Source organism: Juglans microcarpa x Juglans regia, chromosome 2S (assembly GCF_004785595.1).
Source record: "Juglans microcarpa x Juglans regia isolate MS1-56 chromosome 2S, Jm3101_v1.0, whole genome shotgun sequence".
In the NCBI taxonomy this organism is placed as follows: domain Eukaryota; kingdom Viridiplantae; phylum Streptophyta; class Magnoliopsida; order Fagales; family Juglandaceae; genus Juglans; species Juglans microcarpa x Juglans regia.
Window position 1 is genome coordinate 33669907 of NC_054597.1, and position 13973 is coordinate 33683879.

Below are 13973 nucleotides of genomic sequence, written 5' to 3' on the forward strand. Positions count from 1 at the left end.
TCAAGGAAAGATATGGACTCGCATTCACAAACTCATATATAGTTGTCAGTTGATAGACAAAAGGCAGACATAAGAGGAATCTTTCACACTGAACATCATTTTATACTCATCAACACTCAACAGCATCCACTCGGGTTTTTCTACTTTGCAACAGTATCCACTCTGTTATTTTTAATTGGTAGGCATTAGCAAAGCAAGAAGACCACTCCACAACTAAAAGATCACTTTTAATACTTTATACTGCATGCGCTGCAAGCACGCACCGGAGACAACCCCCTTCATGCAGCAGATCAAATGCGTTGTTGATCTCCTGAAGAGTCAGATTGTGAGTTATGTATTCATCGACCTTTATTTCCTGCAGTATGCAAAAGGAAGAAATATGAGTTCATAACCTCTAATGGAAGTAACAAAAACTCACATCATTTTTTTTTTATACATTTCAGATGTATTACCTTCTTCAAGTACTTCTCTACAAGCCAAGGAACTTGGGATCGACTCTTGAAACCGCCAAAAGCCGTGCCTTTCCACACACGGCCAGTCACCAACTGAAAAGGACGGGTGCATATCTCCTGCCCTGATGCCGCAACACCGACAATAACCGAAGTTCCCCAGCCCTGAGAGTTTTTTTGGCAAATCAGATGCCTTTTATACATGTAGATGCCATCTAAAAAACATATTCACAACAAATACTAGCCTTATGGCAGCACTCCAAAGCCGCCCTCATAACTAAGACATTCCCAATGCACTCAAAACTGTAGTCAACACCACCATCAGTGAGATCAACAATAATCTGTTGGATTGGTTTCTTATGATCCTTTGGATTCACAAATTCAGTAACTCCAAAATTCTTTGCTGCATGTCACAATGTAATATGAGAGAATAGTTTAAAAGTCAAAAACAGGACAAAATTATTTGAATGCAGTAATTTAAATAATCCTGGTTTTTAAAGACTATCATCAAGGTGCCGAAAGTTGCTATAAATTTCATTGTGCTCAGGAATAAAGAGTCCAGCTTGATAGAACACCAGATCATGATCTATTGTCATATTATCACATGTGTTGCTCAAAGAAAGGGAAAAGCCTATCAAAAGCTGCAAGATTGAAATAAATGAATGAAAAGGCTTATTCTTAGGAAAAGCTTCCTTAAGTACAAGACAACTTTTTCTCCCTTTTTTCACTCACTACTCAGGGCTGATCTACAAGTGCCATTGAACATTCAAAAGATGGAATAGCAACAGTCAAATGATAACTCGTAAAATTTAATAAAATTCTTATTTACTGATAAAAAAAACAATCTATGAGCTTTATTTATTTATTTTTTGATAGGTAATTAAGAAGTTTTATTCATAAGAGAAGGCAATCTATGAGCTTTAATAAAAGGATAGAAAGTAACTGCCAAAATGTAATGAAACCTTACACCAGATCAGTTCCAAATATCATGCTATATGAGAAATGCAGGAGAGAACTCAAGATTTACCTCTTTCAAACTTATTGCTGTCAATATCTATGCCAATGATACGTGAAGCACCAGCTGCCTTTGCACCCTCTGCAACCTGTCAAGTAATTATTTAATCAATCACTAAAATAAATTGTGAGTAAATACAATAACGACAAAAAGCAACTACACCGGGCTTACTGCAAGACCGACAGTCCCAAGCCCAAAAACAGCAACTGTAGACCCTGGTTCTACTTTTGCAGTGTTCCAAACAGCTCCAAGACCTAAAAGCCAAGCCAAATATTATGATGATTAGGATCTGAATAAAGAAACATAGACAAGGCATTTTATGAAAAGAACAAGACTGGGTAATGGCCATTCAACTAGTTAAGGAACTGCATGTAAGCTGGAATAGGTACCTAAATTAAGGAAAGCTAGGAACAGCCTTTTAAGATTTACGCTCATGACTAGCCCCAATTTTATGTCCAAGTCTAAGCCAAAGCCAATTTTTCATAAAACCTCCTCCACAATAAGTTTCTAGTCTAAAACAAACTGGAAATGACAATATACAGGATGAGTAGAAGAAGTTGTGATATGTAGCTCAATCCATGATCGGAAACTATTAGATACATTAAACTTGGCTAATGAAACTATGAAAAAGAGATTTGGTGAGTGGATATAACCAGCTCCAAGATATGCAACGTGATAACACTGTGAGTTCTGAGCTGATTAAACAGAACAATCAACTTAAGAAAATCCAAAGGAAGCAGAACAAATTCTTACCAGTGGGAACACCGCACCCCAGAAGGCAAACTTTCTCCAAAGGAGCTTTCGGATCAATCTTTGCAACACTGACATCATGAACAACAGTGTACTGGCTAAATGTTGAGGTTCCCATGAAATGATAGATAGACTTTCCATTCACAGAGAAACGGCTCTTGCGATCACTCATCATGACTCCAACTCCAGTCGCAGAACGGACTTTGCCACAGAGATTTGTTTTCCCGGATTTGCAAAACTTGCATTCTCGACATTCTGCTTGGTAACAGGGAATAACATGGTCACCAGGCTGAACTTCAGTTACGCCTTCACCTACACTCTCCACAATCCTGTGTCAAATTAAATTAATCATTTTCTCAGCATTCAAAACCACAAAATAATTACTAACTCATATGATATATGTCCACTTCACATACCCAGCAGCCTCATGGCCAAGAATGCATGGGAAGAGACCTTCAGGGTCCTATGCACAGATAACGTGACTCCATATCAGAATATATAATAAATAGAAACTAAGGACATCAACTGAAAACAGTGGGAAAAAATGGACAGTAATGATACCAGAGCTGAAAGCATAAAAGAGGCTGTGTCTGTGTGTATGTGTGAGGGCGTGTGTGCGGGTGTACATGTATATATTTGTGTGACTGTGTGTATCGGAGACAGATAGACAGACAGACAGAGAGACAGACTAACAAATAAAAAAAAGATAATGCAAACAAGTTATTTCCAATCAAACCCAGAAAAAAACATAATACTGCTATCAACAATATCTATGCATTTGCAATAAGCAGAAATTTTATTTTGACATAAGAATTAGATCAAGATGGCCTCGTTACACATCACATGAAGGAATGAATCCATCATAAGAAAGATCGCCAGTCAACAAAACTTGGCCATAATTACAAGCATGAGTACACCTATTAAAAAAACTACAAACATGAGTTCATTTCTATTCTACCATTCAACACTATTTGTGTTAATGCCTTCCATTTTCAACGAATCAACAATGCCCAAGAGCCAATCATGGCTTTTGAACAACAACTTATAACAAAAGACAAATGGGAAAATTTAAATTCTATGGAAAGGCCGCACCTTCATTTTAAAAATGCGAGTAAATTTCATGTTTCCAAGTAAAATTCAAAAGATAAAGAAGAAACCCAACTTTAAATTTACAGAAAATAAAAATCTAAAGAAAAGGTATACCTTGCCACTCCAAGTGTAGGCATCAGTGTGGCAGAGAGCAGTGAAGAGGATCTTGATTCGGACCTCGCCGGCCTGCGGTGGAGCCACCTGCACGTCCTCGATAACGAGTGGCTTATTGGGTTCCCAGGCCACCGCCGCTTTTTCATTTCCATTGCATATAAAAAAGATCACAATCAGAATCAAAGTTATTTTAATGTTTTCACATGTGCATGCACACAAATATATACATAGAGGGAGGGAGAGAGAGAGAGAGAGAGAGAGTACCTTTGCAGGTGATTACTTGACCTTCAGTCGCCATGGCCGAAAGCAAGAGCAGAAACTAGAGAGAGAGAGGGAGGGAGACAGAGGGAGACAGGGGAACGTTGATTTGAAGTGAGGTGAGCGACAAAGACGAAATACAGCTATATATGTACGTGCGTGGGGTCAGTTAGAACTGACCCGAAAAGTGAAATGAGTCGGGCTCGGTTCAGAGCAGTCCGGAAGCCCGATATATTTTTCGGCCCGTATAGGCTTTCTTTCGGCCCAATGGAGCCCATCTTGAAACTTTTTCTTTTTCTTTTTTTTTTTTTTTGAATAATGAAAGTGAGTGGGATATGAGTGCCTATTTTTAAAAATAGAGACATGGCTATTGTTGTAATTATTATTATTATTTGGATAAAGATTTTTTTTTTTTAAGGGGGTGGGGGGGTTTCGAACCCAAATTTTTCATTTAGAAAATCGGATCATATGTCATTAGGCTATCAGACTCTTGGCGGATAAAGAGTTATTATCATTTGAAAAAAGAGTTAAATTTGAATCATATGAATTAAATTATGCTATATACATGATGTGTGGTGTAAATGCTTTCAAATAGATTATGCTAATTTCAATATTTAGATGATATTGAATTTTGTTCCCAAACAGATTTTATGATGGTATTAGTGGCCAAATAAAAATATTATCGTATCTCTTTAAATAATATTGGGAGATGGAGTCATCATACCTCTAATCTTGTATAAACAAATTTACGAGGATTTGAATAATATTGAGACGGTCTATCACTAAATATTTAGTTAATAGAATGAAGTTATTAATGCACAAATTAAATCATACCTTGCATTGATATGTACTCCTTATAGATTATAAAGATATACGATAATATTTTTATTTGGCCACTAATTCGGAAATAAAATCTGTCTAGGAAAAAAATTCAATATCATCTAAATATTTATTCAAATGAAAATGATAAATCTATAACTATTTTACAACTCAATTTAAAGTCAAGGGTAATTATGTAAAATTGAAAAGTATTTTTTAATGAAATGACACAATTACATTACTTAATTTGAAGTGAGTAGTAAAAGAGTTGTAGATGTTTCAATATCTTTAAATAAATGGGCAATACAAATAATAAGGGAGATAAACTTCAACAAACAATCCAAATAAGTAAACAACTCCAATTAAATCGGATTGGTTCCATGTTCCTTACACCATGACTCCAAAATTAGGTATCGCCACACGTAGGGCTGAGAAAAAATTTGATTCTGAATCCGACTCTACTCTGACTTTAACAAAAAAGAATTAGAGTCGGATTTTTTTTTCTAGTTGGAGTTGGAGGTGTCATTGGACCGAACTTCGACTCCAATCCTATCCGACTTCGCCTTTATGATCCGACTTTGCCCTCCGATTCCAATATTATACATATGTTATAAAAATGTGTATTTATCTATATATTGATCATATATACTAGTATAATATATTTATACTATAATATAAATAGACTAATAATAGTTTAGTATATGTAAACATCATATTATTACTAGCATACATAATCAAGTATAAAAATAAGTTAGGCACTAATATTAAAATAAGTCTAGTATAATAAGTTATAACACATAATACTAATTTACTAAAGTATACTAACATGTAATTAGACACTAGAAAGTCTATAGTAATAGTATATAATTAAGTTAGAAATAACTTAGACACTAGTAGAATATAATAACATGTAATTATACACTATAATATAAAGCTAGTATATAAATAACTTAGACACTAATATAGAAATCAGACACATAATACTAGTTTGCTAAAGTATAATAACATGTAATTAGACACTAGAAATAAGCTTAGTATAGGAATAAGTTAGACACTAATATAAAAATAAGTCTAATATAATAAGTTAATACCACATAATAATATAGTCTAATAACATGTAATTATGCACATTAATATGTAATACTATAGTATGATAACAATGATTAAAAATTATAGTGAATTAATATTTACTAATAATCAATACTAACAATTATAAAAAATATAAATAAAAAAACTTAGAGCTAAAATAAAGATTAAGATAAAAATTAAATTTAGGTTTAAAAAAGCAGGATTTAGTTTAGGATTTTGGGAAAAAAAGAGTCCAAAACAGGGTTTAGGTCCTTTAGGATGAAAAACAATTAGATTTAGAAGCTCAAAACCGAAGCAGCCTAGCCCAAAACGCATAACCTAACCCACATTCAAGCAAAACGGTGTCATTTTTAGGGAAAAAGCGGTGCCGTTTTAACTGTAGTTTCTAAGTTTCTACCCACCCCCTCCCTGGCAAGACGTTACCCTTAGTTTCTCTAAGTTTCTAAGAAAAAAAAATTCTAGACATAAACCTTACACTCTGCACACCCATTTAAAAATATATCATTTTATTTTTTTACCCACGTAATGAAAATGATTTCAGACATGTTTGTAAGTGAAATAGGATAAAAATATAAAATAACATATTTTTAAGTGGGTGTATAAGGTGTGAGGCTTATGGGTAGCACTGCTCTTCTAAGAAATCCCAAGTCCCTTGACCCGGCTTCTCCCACCCACCCACCCACCCACCCCGTCACCTCTCTCTATTCTCTCATTGTGCGGCCGTCCCTCCACTCCCCCTCGCCATGCGACCTCACTGAGTTACTCACTCTTAGACTCGTTGCGAGTCACGACCTCACTCATTGAGCTGAGTAGTGCCATTGCCCATCGACGTCGGTCCCATCATCGTAAGTGCATCTTCTGTTCACAATCGTAGTTAATTTTTGGTATGATTGTTACCACATTTGGCGTATGCTAGGCAGCTTGTAATGCCCTGGTCCCATAAGGATCGAAGAGTTACTTCCTGTAACTTAAAACTCACAATTCCTCAATACATTTACAAACTCCAAAAATATATAATCATCAGAATACTACAAAAATCTCTTAATAAAATCTGCCGATTCTCAGAAATCTTCTATGAGTAATCCACTATGCTTAAATAATTATATCACCAATGCTCCATAATCCTGATCCTTAGCTGAACTATTCAAAATCATCTGAAAAATATATGGAGATAAGGGGTGAGTTATCAATAACTCAGTAAGTAGATGACATATACTAGTGTGTAAACACGAGCATTTTCACAGAGTTCAGAATACAGAAACAAAACATTTCAGTATCAATATGCAAATCTCAAAAATACATATTATCAGAAAATCAGAGCGACTTTTCAAACATTCTATATTCAGAAACCAACTTTTCATATTCAAAGACTCATTTGGCACAACATGACTAAACATCTTCGTCTTATCATATTATATCAGAGTATCATATCAAAATAGAGACCATGTTTAACCCCCGTGGTAGGGTTGTGCATCATGCGGAAAGCCAAGCAGAACATAAATCACCATGTTACCAAAGCGATTGCACTCAGAACAGAAAACCACTATTATATCCCGTGGTGGGCCAGAGGTCACTATTATATCCCGTGACATGGCCAGAGATCACTATTATCTCCCGCAGGGCTAGAGGTCACTATTATCTCCCGTGACAGGGCCAGAGGTCACTATTGTATCCCGTGACAGGGCCACATATCAGAGCAAAACAAAATCAGAATCACCATATCAGAATCAGAATTAGAATCAGAACAGAATCAGAAAGTCATGCCAAAGGTTTTTCAGATGCCACATCATATCAAAACAGAGTACTGATATTCAAATCATTTCACATCTTCCAAAACAGATTCGAAACATCTTCATGTCACATGTGAAATTTATCAAATTTTCATATTCACTCATTTTTCTCAGTTCAATAACAGTATGCCAAAAATAAGCTCATGTCTATACCAATCATGCCAAAAAATACTTTATCCTTATATAGAATTTCATGAGTAATGCAGAACAAATAACTGAAATCGTTTCAGATTTCTTTTCATAACAAAACACACACATTTTCCAAGAAGAACCCCAGTTAATTTTATTTCATACAAAGTCTAGCATAGGAACTCCGCTTACCTGGACTTTTTAGCTTGTCAAAATTTTGCTCAAATCAATGTCGAGTCAATTATAAATAATCACCTATAAAATAATCACATAATTCCTTAAATTTCCAATCAATAACAAATTTACATAATTTAAGCCTAAGCTTTTACTATATCTATTTTAATTCTTCAGTACCTAAAAATTCCATAACCTTAAAATATTCTCATTCTCTAATTTCCTTGATATCAATCAACATTTAAGATAAGTACTAGTAAAATTTCATTAAAAAATAAATAAACAAAAAAAGCTTTAATCATAATTTAAATGTTCGAAATAAAATTACACTCTATAAAAATAATTTGCTATAGTACAAAATAAACTTCCTATTTATTTCTGTAAAAATTTCTTATACTTCCCACAAAGACCATGTAAAAACAGATTTAATATAAACATAATACCAAATTGAAACCACCTAATAATAAGGGTAATATTGTAATTTCATATCCAAAAAATATGAAAACTAACTTACGTAAATTCTTGAGAAAACGTTGAATGAGTTTACGGTGCAACAATCGGTGAGGCGGGGCGCCAGATACTCACCGAAAAGAGAACGAGAGTCGCAACGACAGTGCTGGGCGGAGGTTGAAGGTGGTCCATGCAGCGGCAGAGCACTGAGATTGAGAGAGAGAGAGAGGGAGAGAGATGAGCGAGAGAGAGAGACGGAGAGGGACAGAGAGGAGAGTTGAGTTCGGGGGTAGCTTACCGAGAGGAGAGTGACGAACTTGGACGGAGTGCAGCGCCCAACGATACTCTATGTGCGGTGGCGATGACGTGGAAGAGGTTGGCGGCGGCGTTGCTCGGCTGGTTTGCGTCGAACAGTGGCAAGCAGAAAATAAATTGCTCTTTTTTCGGGGACAAAAACAGAGGTTTCTTCGGTGTTTGTTTGACCGTGGAGAGGCAGGGTGGCTGGGCAGTGGGAGTTGTACCACGGTGGCTGAGAAGGGGTGCAACGGTGGTGGTGCAGGGACGGCGCTAAGGGGGTCGTAACGCGGAGGCAACGACGGGGTTACGTGGGGTTCATAGTTTGCCAACGGGCTGGGCGGTGGGGCTATCATACAATGACTTGGTTTACGGTTTCTGCAAGGGTGCACCCTCTATGACTGGGTTGTGGAAAGGAGGAGGTGGCGCACTGTGAGGTTTTGGAGCCTAGGTCATGGCCGTTTACGGTAGAAGGATGGACGTCGGTATTTTTACGTGGAGATGGAGGTTGGTGTCGAACTAGGAGGGCTAGTTGGTTCTTGCGGCTAGTTGCAGTGACTGCACTGGGCAATTCTCTAAGGTATAGATGAAAGTGTATCTTTATATGGGTGATAAGTAAACCCTAACGATTGAAAAAAAAAAAAAGAAAGAAAGACGTGCGTGGGGGAAAAAAATGGAAAATAAAATAATACTAATTATAGTGCAACCATAAAATTATACACTAAAGCCAAGAGTAATTTAAATGCAAATACTAATTAATTTCAAGAAAGCACATCAAAGTAAATTTCATAACTTAAGAATTATAAAATAAATCCAACGAGAAATCCGATAAATTTTAAAACAAGAAAAATAATATTTAAATTAATTAAAATAATTATTTACTAAAAAAAATACACTAAAATACGAAATATTACACAGCTAGTACTTGCTTTCAAGATATTGGTTCACCACAGTAAGTCCCTCCGCTGCCCCTTGTCATGCTAGGCTAGCTTTTTGGTTTATTACCATAATGTGACTTTTTTCGTTTATCGCATGGTATGTGACTGTTTTTGTTGGAACTTTTTTGGCATACTTGCTACTATGTTTTATGGTATCGATTCCTTTCTCTTTATCAAACAATTTTGTATATATTGCATAATGATTTCTCAACGATATTTTGGCAGTTTTAATTTGAATGTTGGGCCCTTTTTGAATGATATTTCATGTAGAGTCTGTTTTTGGCTTGCTCGCTGAATGATTTCTCAATGATGTTTTTGTTTCTTGTTTGGTACCCAACAGTCAATGCAGATGACATGTTTCTGTTTAAATTTGAATGTTGGGACTGTTTTTGAGAGGCACAACTTGGAATGACACTTCTAGTTTGGTTTTCTTTTGTTGTTGGAAATTTGGAATTGAAACATTGAATTTGGTTTTATTTTCTTCATGCAAAACTTATTTCTTTTGTTGTTTTAGGTTTTCTTTTATTTTTGGAATTTGGAATGAGAACTTAGAAAAAGTTGTAGTAAATCAATAGTGAATAATTTAGTTTTTCAATTTTGATTATCTTTTTAGTAAATTTGAAATAATTAGTAGCGAATGATTTAATTTTAATTTTTAATTTTTTAAAAAATTGAAATTTGAAAGCCCGTATTTTTTTTTTAAATGAACCTAATATGAAGCTACAAAAAGGGTCTAAAAAAAACTCAAATCTAACTTCATTATGACAAATTAGAGTAGTCAATTTAAGAGATTCTAACTCTAACTTGGTCGGTGCTCAAGCTTAGCCACATAAAGAATTTGGAATGAGACGTTAGGCGCATTAATGGGTGTGGCATGACGTGTGGCGGTTGAATTGGGTAAATCTAAATTTTAATTTTTTTAAAAAGAAAATCAATGAAAACGAGGAAAAGAATATTAAAAGAAATAATTAGGTGATAAATGAGGATAAAATGGCCAAAGAGAGCATGAGGATGGTTAAGCAACTAAGGGCTCATTTGTTTTTAGAATTGAGTTGAAATTAAAATTAAAAAATTAAATAAAATATTATTAGAATATATTTTTTAATATTATTTTTATTTTAAAATTTAAAAAAATTAAATTATTTATTTTATTTTTCGTAAAAATTTAAAAAAATTATAATAATAAAATAAAATAAAATAAAATATTTCCTGAAAACAAACGACACCTTAATTGTTTTGTCAAACAGAATATAATGTAGGCATATCCCCCCTTTGATCACACAGAAACAGGTCTATCGAGTCAAAAAAAAAAACTGAAACACTTCTATGTAATCTATTACCAATGATACAGTACCAGGTGTCTCGTGTCATATAGAATATCCTCCGGTCAATTGTTTGACCAGGGACCAAGCCCGCTAATTCTTTACTTATATCCCCTTCACCTATTAAAATATTCTCGCTGTTTATAAGGTTGTTTTGCATTTTGCATGCTGTTTCAGAAGAAACTACTCGTACAGGATCAGTGAGAATTGACCATTTAAATTAGCTGAGGTATTATAACATCATCATCTAATTAAATGCAAGTGGTGATATTATTAATATATATATATATATAATATAATATAATATATATTCTTATTACCTAAATTAATCAAACAGATAATATACAAGGCGGATCGAGAAATGCAATGCAAAACACACAGGAGATTCGACTTATATATAATCTTATAACTTTTGGTTAGTGCAAGGAGTTACACTAATAAATGTAAAAGAAATAATAATTTTAGTCATAAAGTGCGTAAGTGTCACATATTCTTTTTGAAAAAAGTAAATAAATATAAAAACACACATGAAAACATTAAATTTTTAATAGTAGATTTTATTTTTTTTTTAAAAAAATGCACTATGTTTACACAACTCACGACTTTATCTAACATTACTCTAAATGTAATATATGCAAGTCAATTAGTTGACATTTATTTGTTTTTAACACCATTTTCAATGAGCACATTTTGTCTCCACTAGTGCATCATGATTTTTTAAAAAAAGGAAAGAGAGATCAGTCCACTAAATATTGATGATCATCATGTATAGCTAGCACTTCTCCGATTGTTTAGCCAATTTTTACATTTTGTTTATTTATTTATTTTTAAGGGAGCCTAGTTTTAAGGGATTAGGAATTATATATATACGTGTATATATACTTGTATGCGGATCAATACACAAGTACTTCAAATTAAGAGTCAGTGCAACTCTAAAAAGCACAAACAAAAATTGCATCATTACATATAATATGCAGAACATGATTGATTATAAGTTAAGTATAGCTTAATCTTGGATAAAGTATTATAATTCTTAGGGGTGCTACCCGCATGAGCGGGTGCGGGGTCTACCCTTCCGGGGGGGGGGGGGGGGGGGGGTAATTGCACCCCATCACCGCCCCGCCCCCCGCCATGGCCCATTGGCCTAAAATCTATTTCTGAGTCCAAAAATATTTTTTTTACCTAAATTATCAAAATTGTAACTTAAAACTTTTAAATATAACCATAATTTAAAAATTAATTTATTAGAGTTGTATTCCCTTCATTGCATTGCCTTGGCCTTTTAAGCCAACTTTTATATTAAGGTATACAGAAACCGTTTGCGGGAGTCAGGAACCGGGTGAAATCGGTGGAGAGCCAATTGGCCAGCACTAGGAAATATAAGAAACAAACGTCAGCTAGTTCGGTCCCAGTCTGAACCAGGTTCATAAACCACATAATTGGCCGATATAATATATATTTTATATATCACAGGAAAAACAATATTGTTTCACTTAAATGATTTAAACGACATCGTTTTACACACCGAAGGTATAGAAAAAAATATATAAGTGAAACGACGCCGTTTGCGTCGTTTAGCTCTAGGGTTTAATTACCCCTCCCCTCCCCTCCTCTCCTCTTTCATGCCGCTTGGAGCTTGGCCTGACCCTCATCTCTCAGAGATCTCTCATTAGACTCATCATCGGCCTATCCCTCACTATCTCACCTCTCCGAGATCTCTCCTCTCTGAAACGTCTCTCCGAGGTTGAGCTCTCTGTCGTTTAGCTTCATGATGAGCTCTCTCGTTCTCCTCTCATATCTCCCGTTCACCTCTTCTCTTGAGTTTTTGTTATGAATTTGTGATTTTGTTGTGAATTCTTGAATTTGATGTGAATTTTGGTTGATTTAGTTTGAATTTGTGATATGAATTTGGGGATGGGTTACCGACCGACTGATCGACCGTGGAACCGATCAGTATCGACTGAAAGAAACCGATGGTTCTCTTTGTCCCTGCCGGTCGATTTCGGTTGGCACCACCCCCTTAAAAACTATTGGTGCAGTTTTATTTTTGGACCGCACTGCATCGATAGTGTTAGTTTTTAACCCTATTTTATATAAGAGGCCAAGACAATATAATAGTCTTACTTAACTAATGTGGGTTCCCACTGGGGTCAGCCCTCCCCCACCCCACTATGCGGGGGTGGGGTGCAAGCCCCCGTTGCCCACCCCTAATAATTCTAGAGTAATTTTTTGATGTAGGGGAATCCGAGTTTGACAATGCTGAGTTAGTAGATTCTACGTTGATAGTACTAGACTACCTCGAGAAGGCAGATTAGAGCAAATATGTAGGAAAAGATGAAGATTATTTGGATTATGCCAATATTGCACACATGTTGGTATTTTGGCCATAACTTTAACTACACGAGTATCAGAATCACACATATGACCCAATTTGAAGAACTCTTTTTAGCATGCACGTCATGGTCATCATGTTATGCCTGATGGTCCCTGTTTCGACCCTGAGATCAACCATTTTCCCCAATGAATCGTCACTTTAAGTTGTTTTTTCATTTTATGGTAATGTTTCATTGTCACTTTAATGATTATTATTCTGATTTGAGCCAAACTTTTGGCAAGATACTTATTTAATTGCGTATTTAATTTTTTTTGCAATAATTGAGATTTTGATTTTATGGGCAAAATTATCAAAATCTCGGATTTCCTTTGCTATTTAAACCCGACATATGGGTTTCAGAACCAAATTTGAAATTTTATGAATAAACCCTATTCTCAAAACTTTCTCCCAGTTTTGTATCATTTCTCGATATTCTCAATTGCTAGTTTTTGTTGGTTAACTAGTCATCAAAATAATTCTTAATTTGCCCTGCGTTACTTTCACTATTAATTGCCTAGTAATTCATATATCTAACTTATTGCATGATCGATCATATAGGATGAAAAGTATTGAAAAAGTTGTGCACATATGTATTATTCTTAAGATTTGGAAAAAAACTAAAATTATAACTAACTATTATATATATTATTATTATTGGATATTTAGATACTTACAAATAAGAGAAATGCATTAGCCATAAAAAGAGTTTAAAAAAATAAACTCCAAACTCACAAATTGAAGTGGTATCATCTTGTTATATGTACGTTATGTTATGATCTGCTTTATAATAAAATTAATTTTATAATCTGACGTACCATATAATTAAAGCCATATAAATTTGCAAGTTTACTTTAATGATATATTTTTGTTGTCGTTATAGCAGTACTCTAAAAATAATAATCCTTCGTGTATCTGTCAT

At 34.6% G+C, this 13973-nt stretch overlaps 1 protein-coding gene across 1 annotated transcript; it reads right to left on the reverse strand.

Annotated features, from left to right (window-relative positions):
* LOC121252811 (alcohol dehydrogenase class-3-like) lies at positions 1–3824 on the reverse strand. The gene is made up of 9 exons (XM_041152632.1): positions 3682–3824; positions 3418–3554; positions 2631–2677; positions 2218–2543; positions 1636–1718; positions 1477–1552; positions 695–852; positions 453–614; positions 1–355 (listed from the first exon to the last, which is right to left on the reverse strand). The coding sequence occupies exons 1-9, from the start codon at positions 3713–3715 to the stop codon at positions 236–238; spliced, it is 1143 nt and encodes a 380-aa protein (XP_041008566.1). The 5' UTR covers positions 3716–3824; the 3' UTR covers positions 1–235.
* Between the last annotated feature and the right edge of the window lie 10149 nt (positions 3825–13973).